General features: G+C 46.0%; 1 protein-coding gene across 1 annotated transcript in view; it reads right to left on the reverse strand.

Moving 5' to 3' along the window:
• Positions 1–4,750: 4,750 nt before the first annotated feature.
• opn5 (opsin 5) overlaps positions 4,751–15,689 on the reverse strand; it is a 124,925-nt gene continuing 113,986 nt past the window's right edge. Inside the window, exons 5-6 of the mRNA XM_085998204.1 lie at positions 12,169–12,416; positions 4,751–4,814 (exon numbers count right to left, since the gene is read on the reverse strand). Of these exons, the coding sequence (XP_085854330.1) occupies positions 4,751–4,814; positions 12,169–12,416 (312 nt within the window). The remainder of the gene's footprint in view (positions 4,815–12,168; positions 12,417–15,689) is intronic.

Raw genomic sequence — 15,689 nt, forward strand, 5'->3', positions numbered from 1 at the left:
CTGAGTGAAGGGTTGGACGTGAGTGATGTGGTGGGATGATGATCCAGGGACGCCAAGGCAACTGCGTCCTGCTCTTTGAGCAGCAGGAACACAGCAACCTGCAGCAGTATCTACACCTTTGCAGGGTCAGGGACCACGATCCACTCTAAGGCGGAGTAGTCGCCAGTTGAAAATCAACCCAACATGGACTCCACTGGGAAACACATCGGTGCCCTCAGGAGGAGGTGGGAGCAAACCTAAAAGGAAATTATGTTGAATGTGTAAATAAGAGTATGTGAATATTAATTGTGTTATGTATTACAGATGCTCGTAGTGGATGGCATTGAACTATATCAGGAATCACAGCAGCTTGGAAACAGCACCAATGGAACCATAAACTCACTGGATACAGGGTTTTCTGCTGTAAATAAGATAAATGTAACAATTAAAAACCAAACTATAACATGTTATAATTGGACAGTGAGGTTAATGGAGCAGAGGGTGCATGAGGGGGAAAGGATTTGTTTAAAATGCTCAAATGAGACCACCCTAAACCGGACGATCCTAGAACTTCGGTTTGCTCCGAGTGAGACCACAAATAACCTGAGATTGAGGAAGTCAAGAGGAATTGTGGCTACCCTGTTAACTGAATTTGTATGTTGTATTTTGCATATAAATTACATAATTAAAGAATTAAGGAAATATATTTCTAAGTGTCAGTTTCTATGGTGGTTTCAATGGAATTTGGAAGTTGGATTTGTGACTGTTGGAGGGGAGTAGGTTGAGGAGGTCTGAAACCTAAGGGGAGGGGACAGTTAGACTGCAGAGGTTGGTAGCAATGAGTGGAAAATAGATGGTGGTGAGTGGGTGGTAAAGGGTGCATGACAGGAATGTTGAACAGTTTCAGAAGGAAATTTAGTGACTTCCTTAAAACTGATGGGCACAGAAGAGGCTAGTGGGGTGAGATCTGAGCATGAAATAGGGAGTTGGAGCCAATATAATGAAGAGAATGATGAGGGAAATGTGCAGACGAAAGGTAGAAATCATGTAAGTGCTGGGCAGGTGAATGTTAGGAGGTTTAACGATCTTTGAGCTGTAAGAAAGTCGAAAAGCGAAAATATTAGATAAGCAGCAATGAAAGAGCCAAACACCAGGAGCAGGACTGAAAAATAGCAACACCAGCACTGGGAGAAAAAAGAGTCAATCTGATGATGTCCCCTTTAGAGCATACTATCACCCCTATATCCTGTGCTCCACTTCATCACCTCGACATTAATACCTAACACAGCTATAACCCCTGCCTTGCTCGATCATCCCAGAACTGCATAATGATTTACCTTTCTTATTCCCCCTTTCTCTGACAGACCCCTCTCTCTTCCTGTCTTGTTGCACCCTTCACACCACCATTTTTCTGACTTGCTCCTTTATTCGCCTATCTCCAGTTCCATTCTGTATGTCTCACTCTTTGCTTGATTCTCCCATCTACAGCTGAACCTTTATTTTTTTTATTTGTTACTGGGATGTGGGCGCCGCTGGCAAGGCCAGCATTTATTGCTCATCCCTAATTGCCCTTGAGAAGGTGGTGGTGAGCTGCCTTCTTGAACCGCTACAGTCCGTGTGGTGAAGGTACTCCCACAGTGCTGTTAGGAAGGGAGATCCAGGATTTTGACCCAGCGACAATGAAGGAATAGTGATATATTTCCAAGTCAGGATGGTGTGTAACTTGGAGGGAACCTGCAGGCGATGGTATTCCCATGCACCTGCTGTCCTTGTACTTCTAGGTGGGTAGAGGTTGCGAGTTTGGGAGGTGCAGTCGAAGAAGCCTTGGTGAGTCTTGTAGATGGTACACACTGCAACCACGCTGCACTGGTGGTGGAGGGAATGAATGTTTAAGGTGGTGGGTGAGGTGCCAATCAAGCGGGCTGTGTTGTCCTGGATGATGTCGAGCTTCTTAAGTGTTGTTGGAGCTGCACTCATCCAGGCAAGTGTAGAGTATTCCATCACACTCCTGACTTGTGCCTTGTAGATGGTGGAAAGGGTTTGGGGAGTCAGGAGGTGAGACACTCACCACAGAATACCCAGCCTCTGACCTGCTCTTGTTGCCACAGTATTTATGTGGCTGGTCCAGTTAAGTTTCTGGTCAATGGTGACGCCCAGGATGTTGATGGTGGGGGATTCGGCAATGGTAATGCCATTGACTGTCAAAGGGCGGTGGTTAGGCTCTCGCTTGTTGGAGATAGTCATTGTCTGGCATATGTGTGGTGCAAATGTTACTTGCCACTTATCAGCGCATGCCTGAATGTTGTCCAGGTCTTGCTGCATGCAGGCATGAACTGCTTCATTATCTGAGCAGTTGTGAATGGAACTGAACACAGTACAATCGTTAGCGAACATCCCCACTTCTGACCTTATGATAGAGGGATGATCATTGATGAAGCAGCTGAAGATGGTTGGGCCTAGGACACTGCCCTGAGGAACTCCTGCAGCGATGTCCTGGGGCTGAGATGACTTACCTGCAACCACCACAACCATCTTCCTTTGTGCTCGGTATGACTCCAGCCAGGGGAGTTTTTTTTTCCCCTCTGATTCCCATTGACTTCAGTCTTACTAGGGCTTCTTGATGCCACACTCGGTCAAATGCTGCCTTGATGTCAAGGCCAGTCACTCTCACCTCACCTCTGGAATTCAGCTCTTTTGTCCGTGTTTGGACCAAGGCTGTAATGAGGTTTGCAGCCGAGTGGTCCTGCCGGAACCCAAACTGAGCATCAGTGAACAGGTTATTGCTGAGTAAGTGCCGCTTAATAGCACTGTCGACGGAAACCTTCCATCACTTTGCTGATGATCGAGAGTAGATTGATTGGGTGGCAATTGGCCGGATTGGATTTATCCTGCTTTTTGTGGACAGGACATACCTGGGCAGTTTTCCACATTGTCGGGTAGATGCCAGTGTTGTAGCTGTACTGGAACAGCTTGGCTAGAGGCACGGCTAATTCTGGAGCACAAGTCTTCAGCACGACAGCCAGGATGTTTTCGGGCCCCATAGCCTTTGCTGTATCCAGTGCGATCAGCCATTTCTTGATATCACGTGGCGTGAATCAAATTGGCTGAAGACTGGTTTCTGTGATGGTGGGGACGTCAGGAGGAGGCCGATATGAATCATCCACTCGGCACTGCTGGCTGAAGATGGTTGCAAGTGCTTCAGCCTTGTCTTGCTCTCCCATCTCCCCCATCGATAATTCTCACAACTCTACCATTCTAGTTCCTTTCCCCATCACACACACATCTGCACCCCAAAATAATATAGTAAATATCACCCCCACAAACACATCTACAATTGGACAGGTGTAGGGAGGAAATTACAGAGCATAGGGTCTAAGTAGCTGAAGGCATAGCCACCAATGGTGGGGGCAAGGGGAGGTGGGTGCACAAGAGGCAGAATCGGAAGAATGGAGAGCTTTAGGGGGGTGGGGGGAGTGGTTGTAAGGTGAGGCAAGGCTATGAAGCGATTTAAACATGAGGATGAGAGCTTTAAGTTTGATGCATTGGGGATCCGGTAGCCAATATAGGCCAGCAAGGACAGGGGTGATGGGTGAGTGGGACTTGTTGGGGAATATGATATAGGCAGCAGAGTTTTGGGCGAGCTGAAATTTGTAGAGGGTGGAGGATGGGAGAGTATTGGAATAATGTAGTCTTGAGGTGACAAAGGAATGGAGGAGGCTTGCAGTAGCAAATAAGCTGAGGTAGGGCTGGAAGTGGCTGATATTACAGAGGTGGAACTAGGCAGTCTGTTTAATATAGAGTAAATGGGGTCAGAATAAAATGCCAAAACTGCAATCAGACTGGTTCAGCCTGAGACAGTGACTAGGGAGGAAAATGGAACCAGTAGCAATGTTACAGACTTTCTGGCGGCCAAAGACAATTTGGTCTTCCCAATGTTTAGCTGGTGAAATTGTGGCACAACCAAGATTGTGTGTTGGGCAAGCAGTCTAACAGCATCGAGGCAGAAAGCGGTTGGCGAAAGGTCAGGGAGAGTTACAAAAGGGTGTTTTCAGTGTACATATGAAAGTTGATCCCATGTCTGCAACCGATGTCTCCAAGGAGCAACATGTGGATGAGGAAAAGTAGGTGGCCAAGTGTGGATTCTTGAGGTACTCTTGATTTCACAGTGCAGGGGTGAGAAGTCTAGCCTTTGGTAGAGATCCTCTGACTACAGTCAGATAGGTGAGAGGGAAATCTTACTGAGCTGGGTAACAGAGAAGGCATTGGAAGAAGATGCTGTGGTCAACCATGTCAAAGGCTGCAGAGAGGTTGAAAAAGGATAATGCACTATGGTCACAGCCACAGAGAATGCCATTTGTGACTTTGATTACCATTTCAAAGCATTTGTGATTTTGATTGGGGCTGGTTCAGTTCTGTGGGAGGAGCAGAACCCTGATTACAAAGATTCAAACAGGGGGTCACAGCACAGATGGGCATGGAAATAGGAGGTAACAACATGGTCAAGGACTTTGGAGAGGAAAGTGGGGTTAAAGATGTGGTGATAGTTAACATGGAAAAAGGGGTTGAGAGTGGGTCTGGTGTCATGAGGAGAGGGTGATTGTAGGAGAAATTACTTATGAATTGCCTTAAATGTATCTGCAAAATTGAGTCAGTAGTCAGGCTGAATACTAGAAAAGGAAAGGCTCATGCTAATTAAATCATGAAGCCTTGCACAAAGAAAACATTCCTTACCAGTGACAGAAATCAAGTCATCAGGACCACAGATGCTATGTTAAGGGGATATAAAGATATCCTGTCTTATCTGGACCTGTGTGGGTTCCTTTGTTGGCAAAGACCTGCAAAACTAAGGAGTAATCGAGTGACTTGGCATGGCTAGGTGCCAGTGCTTCATTGACTTTAAGGTGATCAGGAATACTAACAGGGCTATGCAAGGTAATTGACACCAGAAGGGCTAAACTCTTCTGATGTATGTGTCACTCAGATTGGTCAACAGAATTGAGAAAGTTTATTTAGAAATTAAGGATAAGGTAGCGTTTTTGACACTAAAGTGCTCTGTTTTCAGTTCTCTTTAGTCTTCAGTCCTTAGTTTAGTTCTAGTTTTTATTAGTAGTCTTTACAACAGTTCTTTGTCTGGTATCTGTAGAAGGGTGTCTGTGTAAAGTCAGAAAGTGTATCTCTGACCGAGAAAGTTTACAAAAGTTAAGATTGTACGGCTATACCAGACAGATTTAAGTGTCACTTAGATGTACATGTTTCCCTCGAGACCAAAGGTGGTGAAATTTAAAACAGCTAGTCCAAATACAGCTATCAACATAGAAGATGAATTTATTCAAGAACAAAGAATCCAGAAGGAATGGATGGCAGCTCTACAGACAGAGGTTCATCACTTCTCAGAGGGCTAACACCATCCTCCCAGAAGAAGGAGAGGCAACCAGTTCGTCCACACCAGCTCATAAGGACAAGGTCATATAAGCTCTAAAGATGTTGCTAACTACAATCAGATATACTTTAAGATAATCAATAGACTAGCTATTTAATGCTGTTGACTTGTCAGTAATCTAAGGAGTCTAATTCTAAATTAATCTCACCAATTTATGTAATCTCAGACACTGATTTCAACTGTAAGTTTATAATCTGCTAGCAGTTAATGCTGAATTACTGTAACAGAATTTAACTACCTTTGTAACCTCTTAATTATTTCATCAATTAACCCTATCTACTAATGATTTTCATGCTCAATATTAAAGTTTAGGTGCTGCTAACTAAGATTAATAAACAATTGTTAGTTCATAACCTTGTTGTCTGCCTTCTTTGATAATTGGCAAGAAAGGGTTAATTCATTCAAACAGTAGCTTCTGCGGATCCTGATAGGAGGTTGGTAGTGTAAATGCTAATATAATCTGAACTGGTTGATGTAAAATAATAAGACAACCCTGCCCTGACCCATTTCCCTGGACTGAGGACCACTGAAGATGCACAGTAGGCTTCTGATACGATTCCCACCACCAAGAGGGAGATTGCCAGTTCCCAGCTGCAAATTTCCAGTGGTATTGAGGCGGGAATGCCAGAAGAGGTGGTCCGGTATTTCAAAGGGAAGAATAGAACCAGAAGATCAGGGAATCAGCAGCCTAATAGAGCTCAGCAAAGACCAAACCTACACAGGACGGTAAGTGTCACTGGATTGCTTCTCTCCCTCCATTAGGAGACCTCAGGATCATTACTGCCACTTCCCGGGGCCTACCACTGCCTTCTACATGGCGGTTCCAAAATGGTGGTAACTGGGATAGGCAGCTAGAAAATCCACTGACGCCCCGGGCCCACCCTCTCGTCGCTACTTACATGTGTCAGTATAGGAAGGAGCAAACAGTGGTGGACCCAGTGAATGTAGGGGAGGGAAATCCAAGTCAGGGCGTTGAAGCTGCAGTAGGCCTTACTACCAGTTTTTGCTTCATCTCCGCCACTAACCAACCCCATTTTGGCCAAGATCACAGAAGACAAGCAAGCCCAAAAAGTAAATATAAAGAATACAAAAATATTATCCTTCCACATGAAGATATAAAGAGCTAATTAAAAAGACACAAAAATATTACCCACAGAAGATTAAATGAGCCAATATCAGAAGTGTAAATATATTACTCCCACACATAGGAGATCAACTATAATACAAAACAAAGTTTTGCAGCAGCGCTAATTAATTTTCAAAAGCCACTCTATATTGTGGATATTATTCTGATCACTAATAAGAACTAGACCAAGAGATAAATGATCCAAAATTCTATCCCTAACACATTGGGATAGATTCTTATCTTTACCAACTGACCACTAAACATTGCCTGGACTGAGCGGCGTAAGAGAAATCTGCTGGGGAGGTTTGCACACTCATTATACGACCCACCGGACTTTCCTTCCATAAATTTCAATATTACCAGTGTGCAATTCTGCCAGCTAGATATTCCTTTCTGTGCTCCACTCCAGGTGATGTTTAACACCTAAGTGGTAAAGACTAAAAAGTACCCCATTGGGTCAAAAAGCAATCGTACCACATTCACTAAAAGATGTTCCTAATTCTTTACTTATGAAACATTTATATTGTTTTAAGACATCACAAAAGGGGATAATATTTGTCTTTTAGGAATACTAATTTATATCTTTGCAATACTTTTTAACTTTGACATTCATATGATTCAAAACTAATGGCCCAGATTTTGCTGAAAAATAATGGCGTGTGAATGACACACCATTATTAATGTGCAAATCGACCAGCAACTTAAGCTAAGGAAGAGACACCCCATGAATTCCGAATTGCTACCAGTTGGTGGCCGATTTGTACTGCTCTGCCATTAGCTCTGTGAAAACGGCATATTGCTCTTAACCTCCCTGTACTTTTTCTGAATTTGCATAATTTGCACATTAATTGCCCATTAAACTCGCCACAGAAAGTTAAGTCTTGTATTAACAACATAAGTACCCTTATAACGACATGATAAGTGTTAATGACTGCCAATCAACCTCTCTGGCCCAAAAAGTGAACAATTATGAGTGTGGAGTCTCATTCCTTTAGGTTATCAATTGTTTTAGGAGATTTTTAAAATGTCAAACTTTAAAGTGTAATTTTTTTCTTACTTTTCCTTTCTGTCTCTTTTTTTCTTTCCCTTAATCCAATCTTTCTCCCCTCTCTTTGGCCAGAAATTTCCCGTTGTTGATGGTGCAGGTTTGGGGGCGAGTCAGCAGTAAAAATCCTGAAAATAGGGAGCGTGGCGTCATCCCGCCGCCTCGTGCATTTAACTTGGGCGGCTTTGAAGGTGCGACATGGACCCGATCGGCAGAAGCAGGTGGCCTCATTGAAATCATTAAGTGCTTGTTGAGAGATCCTTAAGAGTGATTTTAATGCCAGCTTTTGAATTTAACTCCAGGAGCACGGGTTTCACGGAGGTCGGGTACCTCACATGTGAAGGGGAGGCAGAAGCTCACTGGCCATTGGCGAGTTCATTCATTGACAGCTGGAGAAAACACATAAATACTCCAAAATTACACCTCATTACTTGCCTCATGGAAATGTTCTTGCTCATTCCATTTTGTCCAGAGATTTGGGTGTCTGCAGGTCATTTTTGAAACCTCGGAAGCCACTCTCACCACATTGTTACTCATTATCACAACACTGAGGGATTAGCCCTCTGATTTCCACTTTACTTGCCATCGACTACATCAGCATGGGTGCCACTTTTACTGTCTCACCTTGGTCCTCACAATTGGACCAAGATGAGCCCCACCACCAACAACACCAGCCACACCAGCAGCAGCAGCAAACACAACAGCAGCCTTCTCCTCAACGGCCTGATTCTGCACAGGAGAGAGGGGGTCAGCACAGGGCTGCACCATGCTGGAGACAATACCTCCAACCCATGGTATACAGGCAGAGGATGAGCTTCCTCAACATGACTGAGCAGCAGTGCTTCAGGAGGCTCACACTATCGCGCCAGGTCATTGCAGACATTTGCACATTACTGGAGCAAGACCTGCTGCCCAGAGGTCCTGGTGGACACGCCTTACCAGTGGCTGTCAAAGTCACCACCGTCCTCAACTTCTTCGCCTCAGGCTCCTTCCAGGGATTTGCAGCAGACATTCGCGGCATCTCACAGTCGGCTGCCCAAAGATGCATCACACAGGCTATGTTTCACAAGTCAGCCAATTATATCAACTTTGCCACTGATAAGGCCAGTGTTATTGAGCGGGCTCTTGGCTTTGCGGCTCTGGCTGGCTTTTCACAGGTGCAGGGCGTCATCGACTGCACACATTTGGCCATCAAGGCAACCCATCATCACCCAGGAGTGCTTGTGAACCACAAAGGCTTCCACTCCCTCAATGTGCAGCTCATCTGTGACCATAAAAAGATCATCATGCATGTGTGTGCCAGATTCCCTGGCAGCTGTCATGACACTTTCGTTCCATGCCAGTCTACCCTCCCTCAGCTCTTTGTACCTCCAAACAGACTTACTGGCTGGCTGCTTCGAGACAAGGGCTATCCACTGAAGACATGGCTCATGACACCCTTGAGGACACCAAGTACTGAGGCCCAGGAGCATTATAATGAGAGCCACATCTCCACCAGATATGTTATAGAGCAAGCAATAGGCATACAGAAGATGCGCTTCAGATGCCTTGACAGATCTGGAGGAGCCCTTCAGTACACACCAGCCAAGGTCTCCAGAATCATCGTTGTCTGCTGCTCGCTGCACAACATAGCACAGCAGAGAGGACTGGAGCTGCAGGAAGAACAAGGCACACAGCACACAGCCTCTTCAGAGGAGGAGGAGCAGGTGGAAGATGAGGAGGAGGAATCTGAGGTGGAGATGGCACCAGCAGTGTTGCTCATTCCTGTGGGGGAGGCCTGGGATGGCCTCAGCATGGTCAGATTTACTTAACTTGCTCCAATGTAGCCACGTGGCTGCCACATGCTGTACTAAGTACCCCCCCCCCGTGCACACACACACACACATCCCCCCCCAACAACATCATAAAGCACCCCTACAATGACCAAGCCATTCCTCTCACCCAAAGCTCCAGTGTTCGAGGTGAAGTAATGGCTCACCATTCACTTCACGTGACAAAGCCACTTCCAAGGTTTGAGGCAAAAATGGACAAAACCTGAAAGTGTTGCAAAGAAAAACATTTGTGTGTATCATCAAAATAACTGAAACTTAGCAGTAACATTTTTGATACACCGATGTGCATACCCTTGTGCATCTACTTTTGTGTCATTTTTTGTTTGCGAGTGCTTCTACAAGGTGCAACCCCTGTGACTTCAGCAGAAGTAGAGGCAGGCTGCCCACCTCCCTGCGGCGACTTGTTAGACACTCTTGGCGGACGTCCTCTGGGTTTTGGAGCCTCTGGTGGCCCCGCCAAAGTCTGCTCCTCCTACAACTGTGCAGGGGCAGACTCGGCCATTGGGATCCAAGGAAGCATGTGGGGCTCTGACTGAGGGGGAGGCAGCGAAGGAGAATTGAGAGTGCTTTGAGAAGAGCTTCCACTTCCATGTCCCCTCTCACCATCATCCCTCTCATGGGCCACCCGCACTTCCCTGCTAGCAAGGAGCTGGGAAGCACCTTGCAGCACAGCAGTGGGATGATGAACATCCAAGTCTACGTTTATATCGCTCCTTGAGAGAAGGATGAGTGTCTGCCATCTGTTGTCCACAGTTAGCATGTGCTCACGTGAGTGGCGCATTTGCTGCTCCATACAGATGGCCATCCTTTTCATGGAACAGCACATCATCGCCATCACCTGCAACATAGTGGTGGTGCTCGTGTTGGAGACGGACTCCTCCATTCTCTGAACATTTGCAGACATCACGGCTACAAAAGATGCCAGAGCCTCGCGCAATTGTTGCTGCCCCTCCAAGATCACCTTCTTTCTCGATGACCCCCCGAGGCTCAGCATCTGCATGCAGCTGAGCAGAGTTTGGAGCTTCCTGCACACTCTGGCGAGGAGTCTCCACTGCTGTCCCTGTCAACACCACCTGCTCTTGCTCACTTGTGAATTGTGAGAAACCAGGTGACAACTCCACTCTATGGAGCAAAGGACCCATCTGCGCTGGTGCTGGGTGCGCTTGAAACTGCTGACAGTGCACCCTCAGAGGCTGGAGGCTCCTCTGAGCAATCGTCTTCCTCCTGCGGCTGGACAGTGGGGGAGTGGGAGAACAGTTGATGGATCTGTGGGAGAGTAGAGATAAATTAGAAGCGTTATAATAAGAATGGGTAACATTACCATTATGCACATGATGACATTTCACTGGCTGCTGACCATCAGTCACCATATGAGTGACTGCTGTATGCCATGTGGCTTTATGAGATGCGATTCTGTCACCAGGTTGCTGGGATGTCCCCCTCTCTCTGTCTCCCACCGCCAGTATCTCTCCAACTCCTGGGATCTCCAGAGCCCCCTCCTCTGCTGCTGTTAGTTGTGCAAAGATTGGAGGGCCACCTCCGGCTGTCTGCTTCTCCCTATTGTTCTGGGCTCTCTTCTCCTGCAAGGAGGGAAAGAAGAGAACTTTGAGTGAGAGTGATGGAATGAGTGTAAGGAATGGATGGGCTACATTTGTAGGGGGTGACTATGAGGGAGTGGCGTGACATTGCCAAATGGCCTCCTTCTGTGGTGTTGCTTGCTACGATTGCATTAGGATGAGGGTGAGTGTCAGGGGTGGTTAGTCAGATGGGGATATGAGTATGTACATAGAGAGAGAGGGATGGGTGGACATGCAAGGTATGTTGGTGTGAGGAATGATGTGCAGGAGGAGGCTTGGGAAGGCAGAGGGATGGGGATGTGTTGACAGGCACATCAGGATGAAGGTGAGTGTGGCATTGCACTCACCTTTCCTAACCTCATGAGATCATTGAATCTTTTCCTGTCCTGGGTCCACGTCCTCCTCACCATAACTCTGCTGCTAACCTCCTCTGCTATATCCAGCCAGGGTCTTTTGGTCTCTGGGGTAGGTCTCCTTCACCTATCAGCAGGGAAGAGGGCCTCTCTGCGTGCTCTGACTGCCTCCACCAGAGTGTGCAGGGATGAGTCTCAAAAATGTGGTGCAGCCTTCTGCCTTTGGCTATCCATCCTTGCAACTTTATACGAGTACTCAGGCCTTTGTCAGGTTCCACCCTCCTCTAGCAACCTTCAAATGAGTTGAGTGCAAGGCTGCTTTAAATATCGGCGCTGGAAACGAGTCATTGATGGCGTCATCAGACCCGCACCATTTAATAGGGTCGGGAAGCGCGTATGAGTCTTTCAATTGGGGCCATTAAGTAAAAGTCGCTCTGAACAACGCGCTGCTCAGAACATCGCGTTCCCGACCCACTACATGGTCCGTACGCACCCGACCCAACTCCAAGGTAAAAATTCCAGCCTTTATTTCTCTTTCTGCACCTGATTTAACATTGAATTCACCCACTCTAATTCACCCTCTTTCTCAGTCCTTCCTCTGTTTATTTCTCAATCGTTTAATCTCATTGATTAAGGAGATACAATGTTTGTCCTGTTGTTCCCCAAGGTTTCAGATGCCCTGTTGCCCTCGCCACGCCATTTAAAACCTAAACATACATGAACAATTCTCACTAACAGGGTACGCAGCCAGATGCCCCACTCCAGCAAAATCTGGTCCAATAAGCCCAAACATCGTTCTCTCAATGAGATATTTACCGAGAATTCTGGTGTGATGACTTTGGATGTGATGATCTGAAGCAGCCACAAATCTTTGCAAAGCCAAATCTACGATCAACGACCTGATATATGATAGGATTATACATTGATGCAGACTTTGTAAACAAGGTTGGTACTAAAGAAGCTTTAACTGGCACGGAGTCAGGAGTACCAAAGGCTGACCAGGCTGAAACAACAGCGTATGGAATCCAAGCAATCAAGAATGCTGCACATATTAACATCGTCACCTAGTGTGGAATAAAGAAAAACATGTTTATTAACAGTCACAGCTGTACACTATACTAAGTAAATAAGATTTTAATATTTAATGGGAAATAATATCAGAACACTGTTTGAGGTTGAAACTAGCTGACACTGAGATAGACCAGAACAGCAAGTTCACAGCTAAATACCTGGCTTTGAATCCTGGTGTAACAAATTTTGCCCGAAAGCATTTAGATTGCCTCATCCCATTCCGAATTTAAAGGGCTGATTCAGCATTCCCATTCTTCCACCAGGCTGTGAATGCAGCAAATTGCAGACATGCATCATGCAATAGATGAAGGCATGAACAGTGGACCTGCGATTTTCTGTCATGCAATTCCTGCAAGTGTTGCTGGACATGTGGGAGGGTAGGGTTGGTCCTTATACATTTTCATTATGAGATTTAATGAAATGCGGAAAACTGATCAGGGAAGGCGGCTCAATATAATGCCTGGTAGCAGGGCATCATCGGAATTGCTGAAATCTGGAATTTGGTCCTTGGCAAATGAAACCTTGCTGTTCAATATTAATAACAGACATGTTGATATGAAATCCTAACCACTAAGTATTGGAACTATGGTGTGCTTTAATTGGGTTAGTGTGACTGGAAAAAAAATAGATTTTGGTGGATCAGTGTGTTTAACCTGGAGTGGCTCAACCCTACTAAAACCACAATCACATGTATTTCACTAAACAAGAAAACATTTTCACTAATATGATCTTTCTCCATATATTAACCCGAAATAAGATTTCTAAATATCTAAAAACAGTTGGTACATTATATGATGTTACTTCTGTTTTCAGCTGTGCTTCAGGGAGGGAGTATCAATATGATTGTACTTAATAACAACAGAAAACGCTGGAAAAACTCAGCAGGTCAGGCAGCATCCGTGGAGAGAGAAACAGAGTTAACATTTCAGGTCGATGACTGGAAAGAAGCAGGAAATGGAAAGCGAGTTTAGGGGCTGGGAAAAGGGGGAGGGGATGAAAGAACAAAAGGGAAGGTCAGTGATAGGATAGAAAGCAGGGGAGATTAAGAGACATTGAGAGACATTAAGAGATATTCAAGGCAAGAGGAGGTGGTAATGGGACAGGTTAAGGAACAAAGGATGGCTCTAGATGAGGTGTGAATTGCGCTGGCAGAATGAAGGACAGCTGCCATGTGGGAGGGAAGAAAAAAAAAATATATGCTTACGCTGAGCTTCCGTGGAACAATGCAAGAGGCCGAGGACGGTGAGGTCTGAGTGGGAATAGAGCGGTGAATTAAAGTGACAGGCCACCGGGAGCTCGGGGTCCCCCTTATGGACTGAACGGAGGTGTTCCGCAAAGCGGTCACCCAATCTGTGTTTGGTCTCCCCAATGTAGAGGAGACCACATCGTGAGCAGCGAATACAGTATACTAAATTGCAAGAAGTACAAGTAAATCGCTGTTTCACCTAGAAGGGGTGATTGGGGCCCTGGACAGTGGGAAGGGGGGAGGTATAAGGGCATGTGTTGCATCTCCTGCGCTTGCACGGGAAGGTGCCGGGTGAAGGGGAAGGGGTGCTGGGGGTGGTAAAGGAGTGGACCAGGGTGTCGCGGAGGGAGCGGTCCCTACGGAATGCTGAAAGGGGAAGTGAAGAGAAGATGCGTTTGGTGGTGGGATCACGCTGGAGGTGGCGGAAATGGCGGAGGATGATCCGTTGAATGTGAAGGCTGGTGGGGTAAAAGGTGAGGACAAGGAGAACTCTATCATGGTTCCGGGAGGGAAGGGCAGGGGTGAGGGCAGAAGTGCGGGAGATAGAACGGACATGGTCGAGGGCCGTGTCAACCACAGTAGAGGGGAATCCTCGGTTGAGGAAAAAGGAAGACACGTTGGAAGCACTGGTATGGAAGGTGGCATCGTCAGAGCAGATGCGGCAGAGACGGAGAAACTGGGAGAATGGAATAGAGTCCTTACTGGAGGCGGGGTGGGAGGAAGTGTAGTCCAGGTAGCTGTGGGAGTCAGTGGGCTTGTAGTGAATGTTTGTCAATAACCTAGCCCCAGAGATGGAGATGGAGAACTCGAGGAAGGGAAGGGAAGAGTCGGAGCTGGACCATGTGAAGGTGAGGGAAGGGTGGATATTGGAAGCAAAGTGAATGAAATTTTCTAGTTCAGGGCGGGAACAGGAGACGGCATCGATAGTCATCAATGTATCGGAAAAAGAAGTGAGGGAGGGGACCCGAGTAGGACTGGAACAAAGAGTGTTCCACATATCCCACTATAATGATCAGTAACCTGTCATTCTGGAATGGTACACTAGGTGGTGCTGTATGTATATAAGAGTGGGATACCCACGATGCACTAGGCTACCCACAAGGCAGCAGTCAAGATGGAGGCCTCTACAGATACTGTACCTAGTCCACATGTGCTCAATAAAGTGTCTAGCAAAAGCTAGCTGTTCTTACTAAAAACGACTAGATATTAAAGAACATAACATGGTACCAGGATTGGTAAGATCTGCTGAATATTGTGCAATGCGACATGGAGAATTTGAAGCCACCAGAGCATTTGAAACTCACAGGAAATCTCGACTACAATTGGCAGACTTTTAAACAACAATTCGAACTCTACCTTGCTGCCACCGGGTACGGTACGAAGCCAGATGCAAGGAAAATAGCATTGCTGCTCACGGTTGCAGGCTCACAGGTGATAGAGGTATTTAATACATTTGTATTTAATCCAGAGGAGAACAGAGAAAAATTAGACGTTGTGCTAAAGAAGTTTGATGCACATTGTTCTCCCAAAAAGAATGAAACCTATGAGAGGTACATCTTCCGTTCTCGGACACAGCAGCAAAATGAGACTTTTGATAGCTTTTTGACTGATCTGAAACTGAAAGCACAGACATGTAATTTCTCTGAGCTAAAAGCATCCAGGATTCATGACCAGATTGTGTTTGGTATTCATGATAAAAAAGTCAGGGAACGTCTGTTGAGAGAAACCGAACTAACATTGGAAATTGCTGTGAAAATATGCCAAGCTAGCGAGCTAGCTCAAAAGCATGCCAAGACTTTCAGTGAAATCAATGATGATGCAATTGCAGTAAGTGCTGCTGTCGGTGCTGTGTCTTACAAGGGGAAGAAACATGGGCAGAACAGAAGTGAAAAACAATTGGAGGAAGGAATTTTTAATTGTAAACGCTGTGGTTACAAACACCAGTTAAGACAATGCCCAGCGTTTGGAAAAATGTGCACAAAGTGTAATGGAAAGAATCACTTTGCCAAACAATGCTTTT

This window comes from Somniosus microcephalus, chromosome 9 (genome assembly GCF_052327205.1).
Source record: "Somniosus microcephalus isolate GS21.2 chromosome 9, FLI_Smic_1.0, whole genome shotgun sequence".
NCBI lineage: Eukaryota > Metazoa > Chordata > Chondrichthyes > Squaliformes > Somniosidae > Somniosus > Somniosus microcephalus.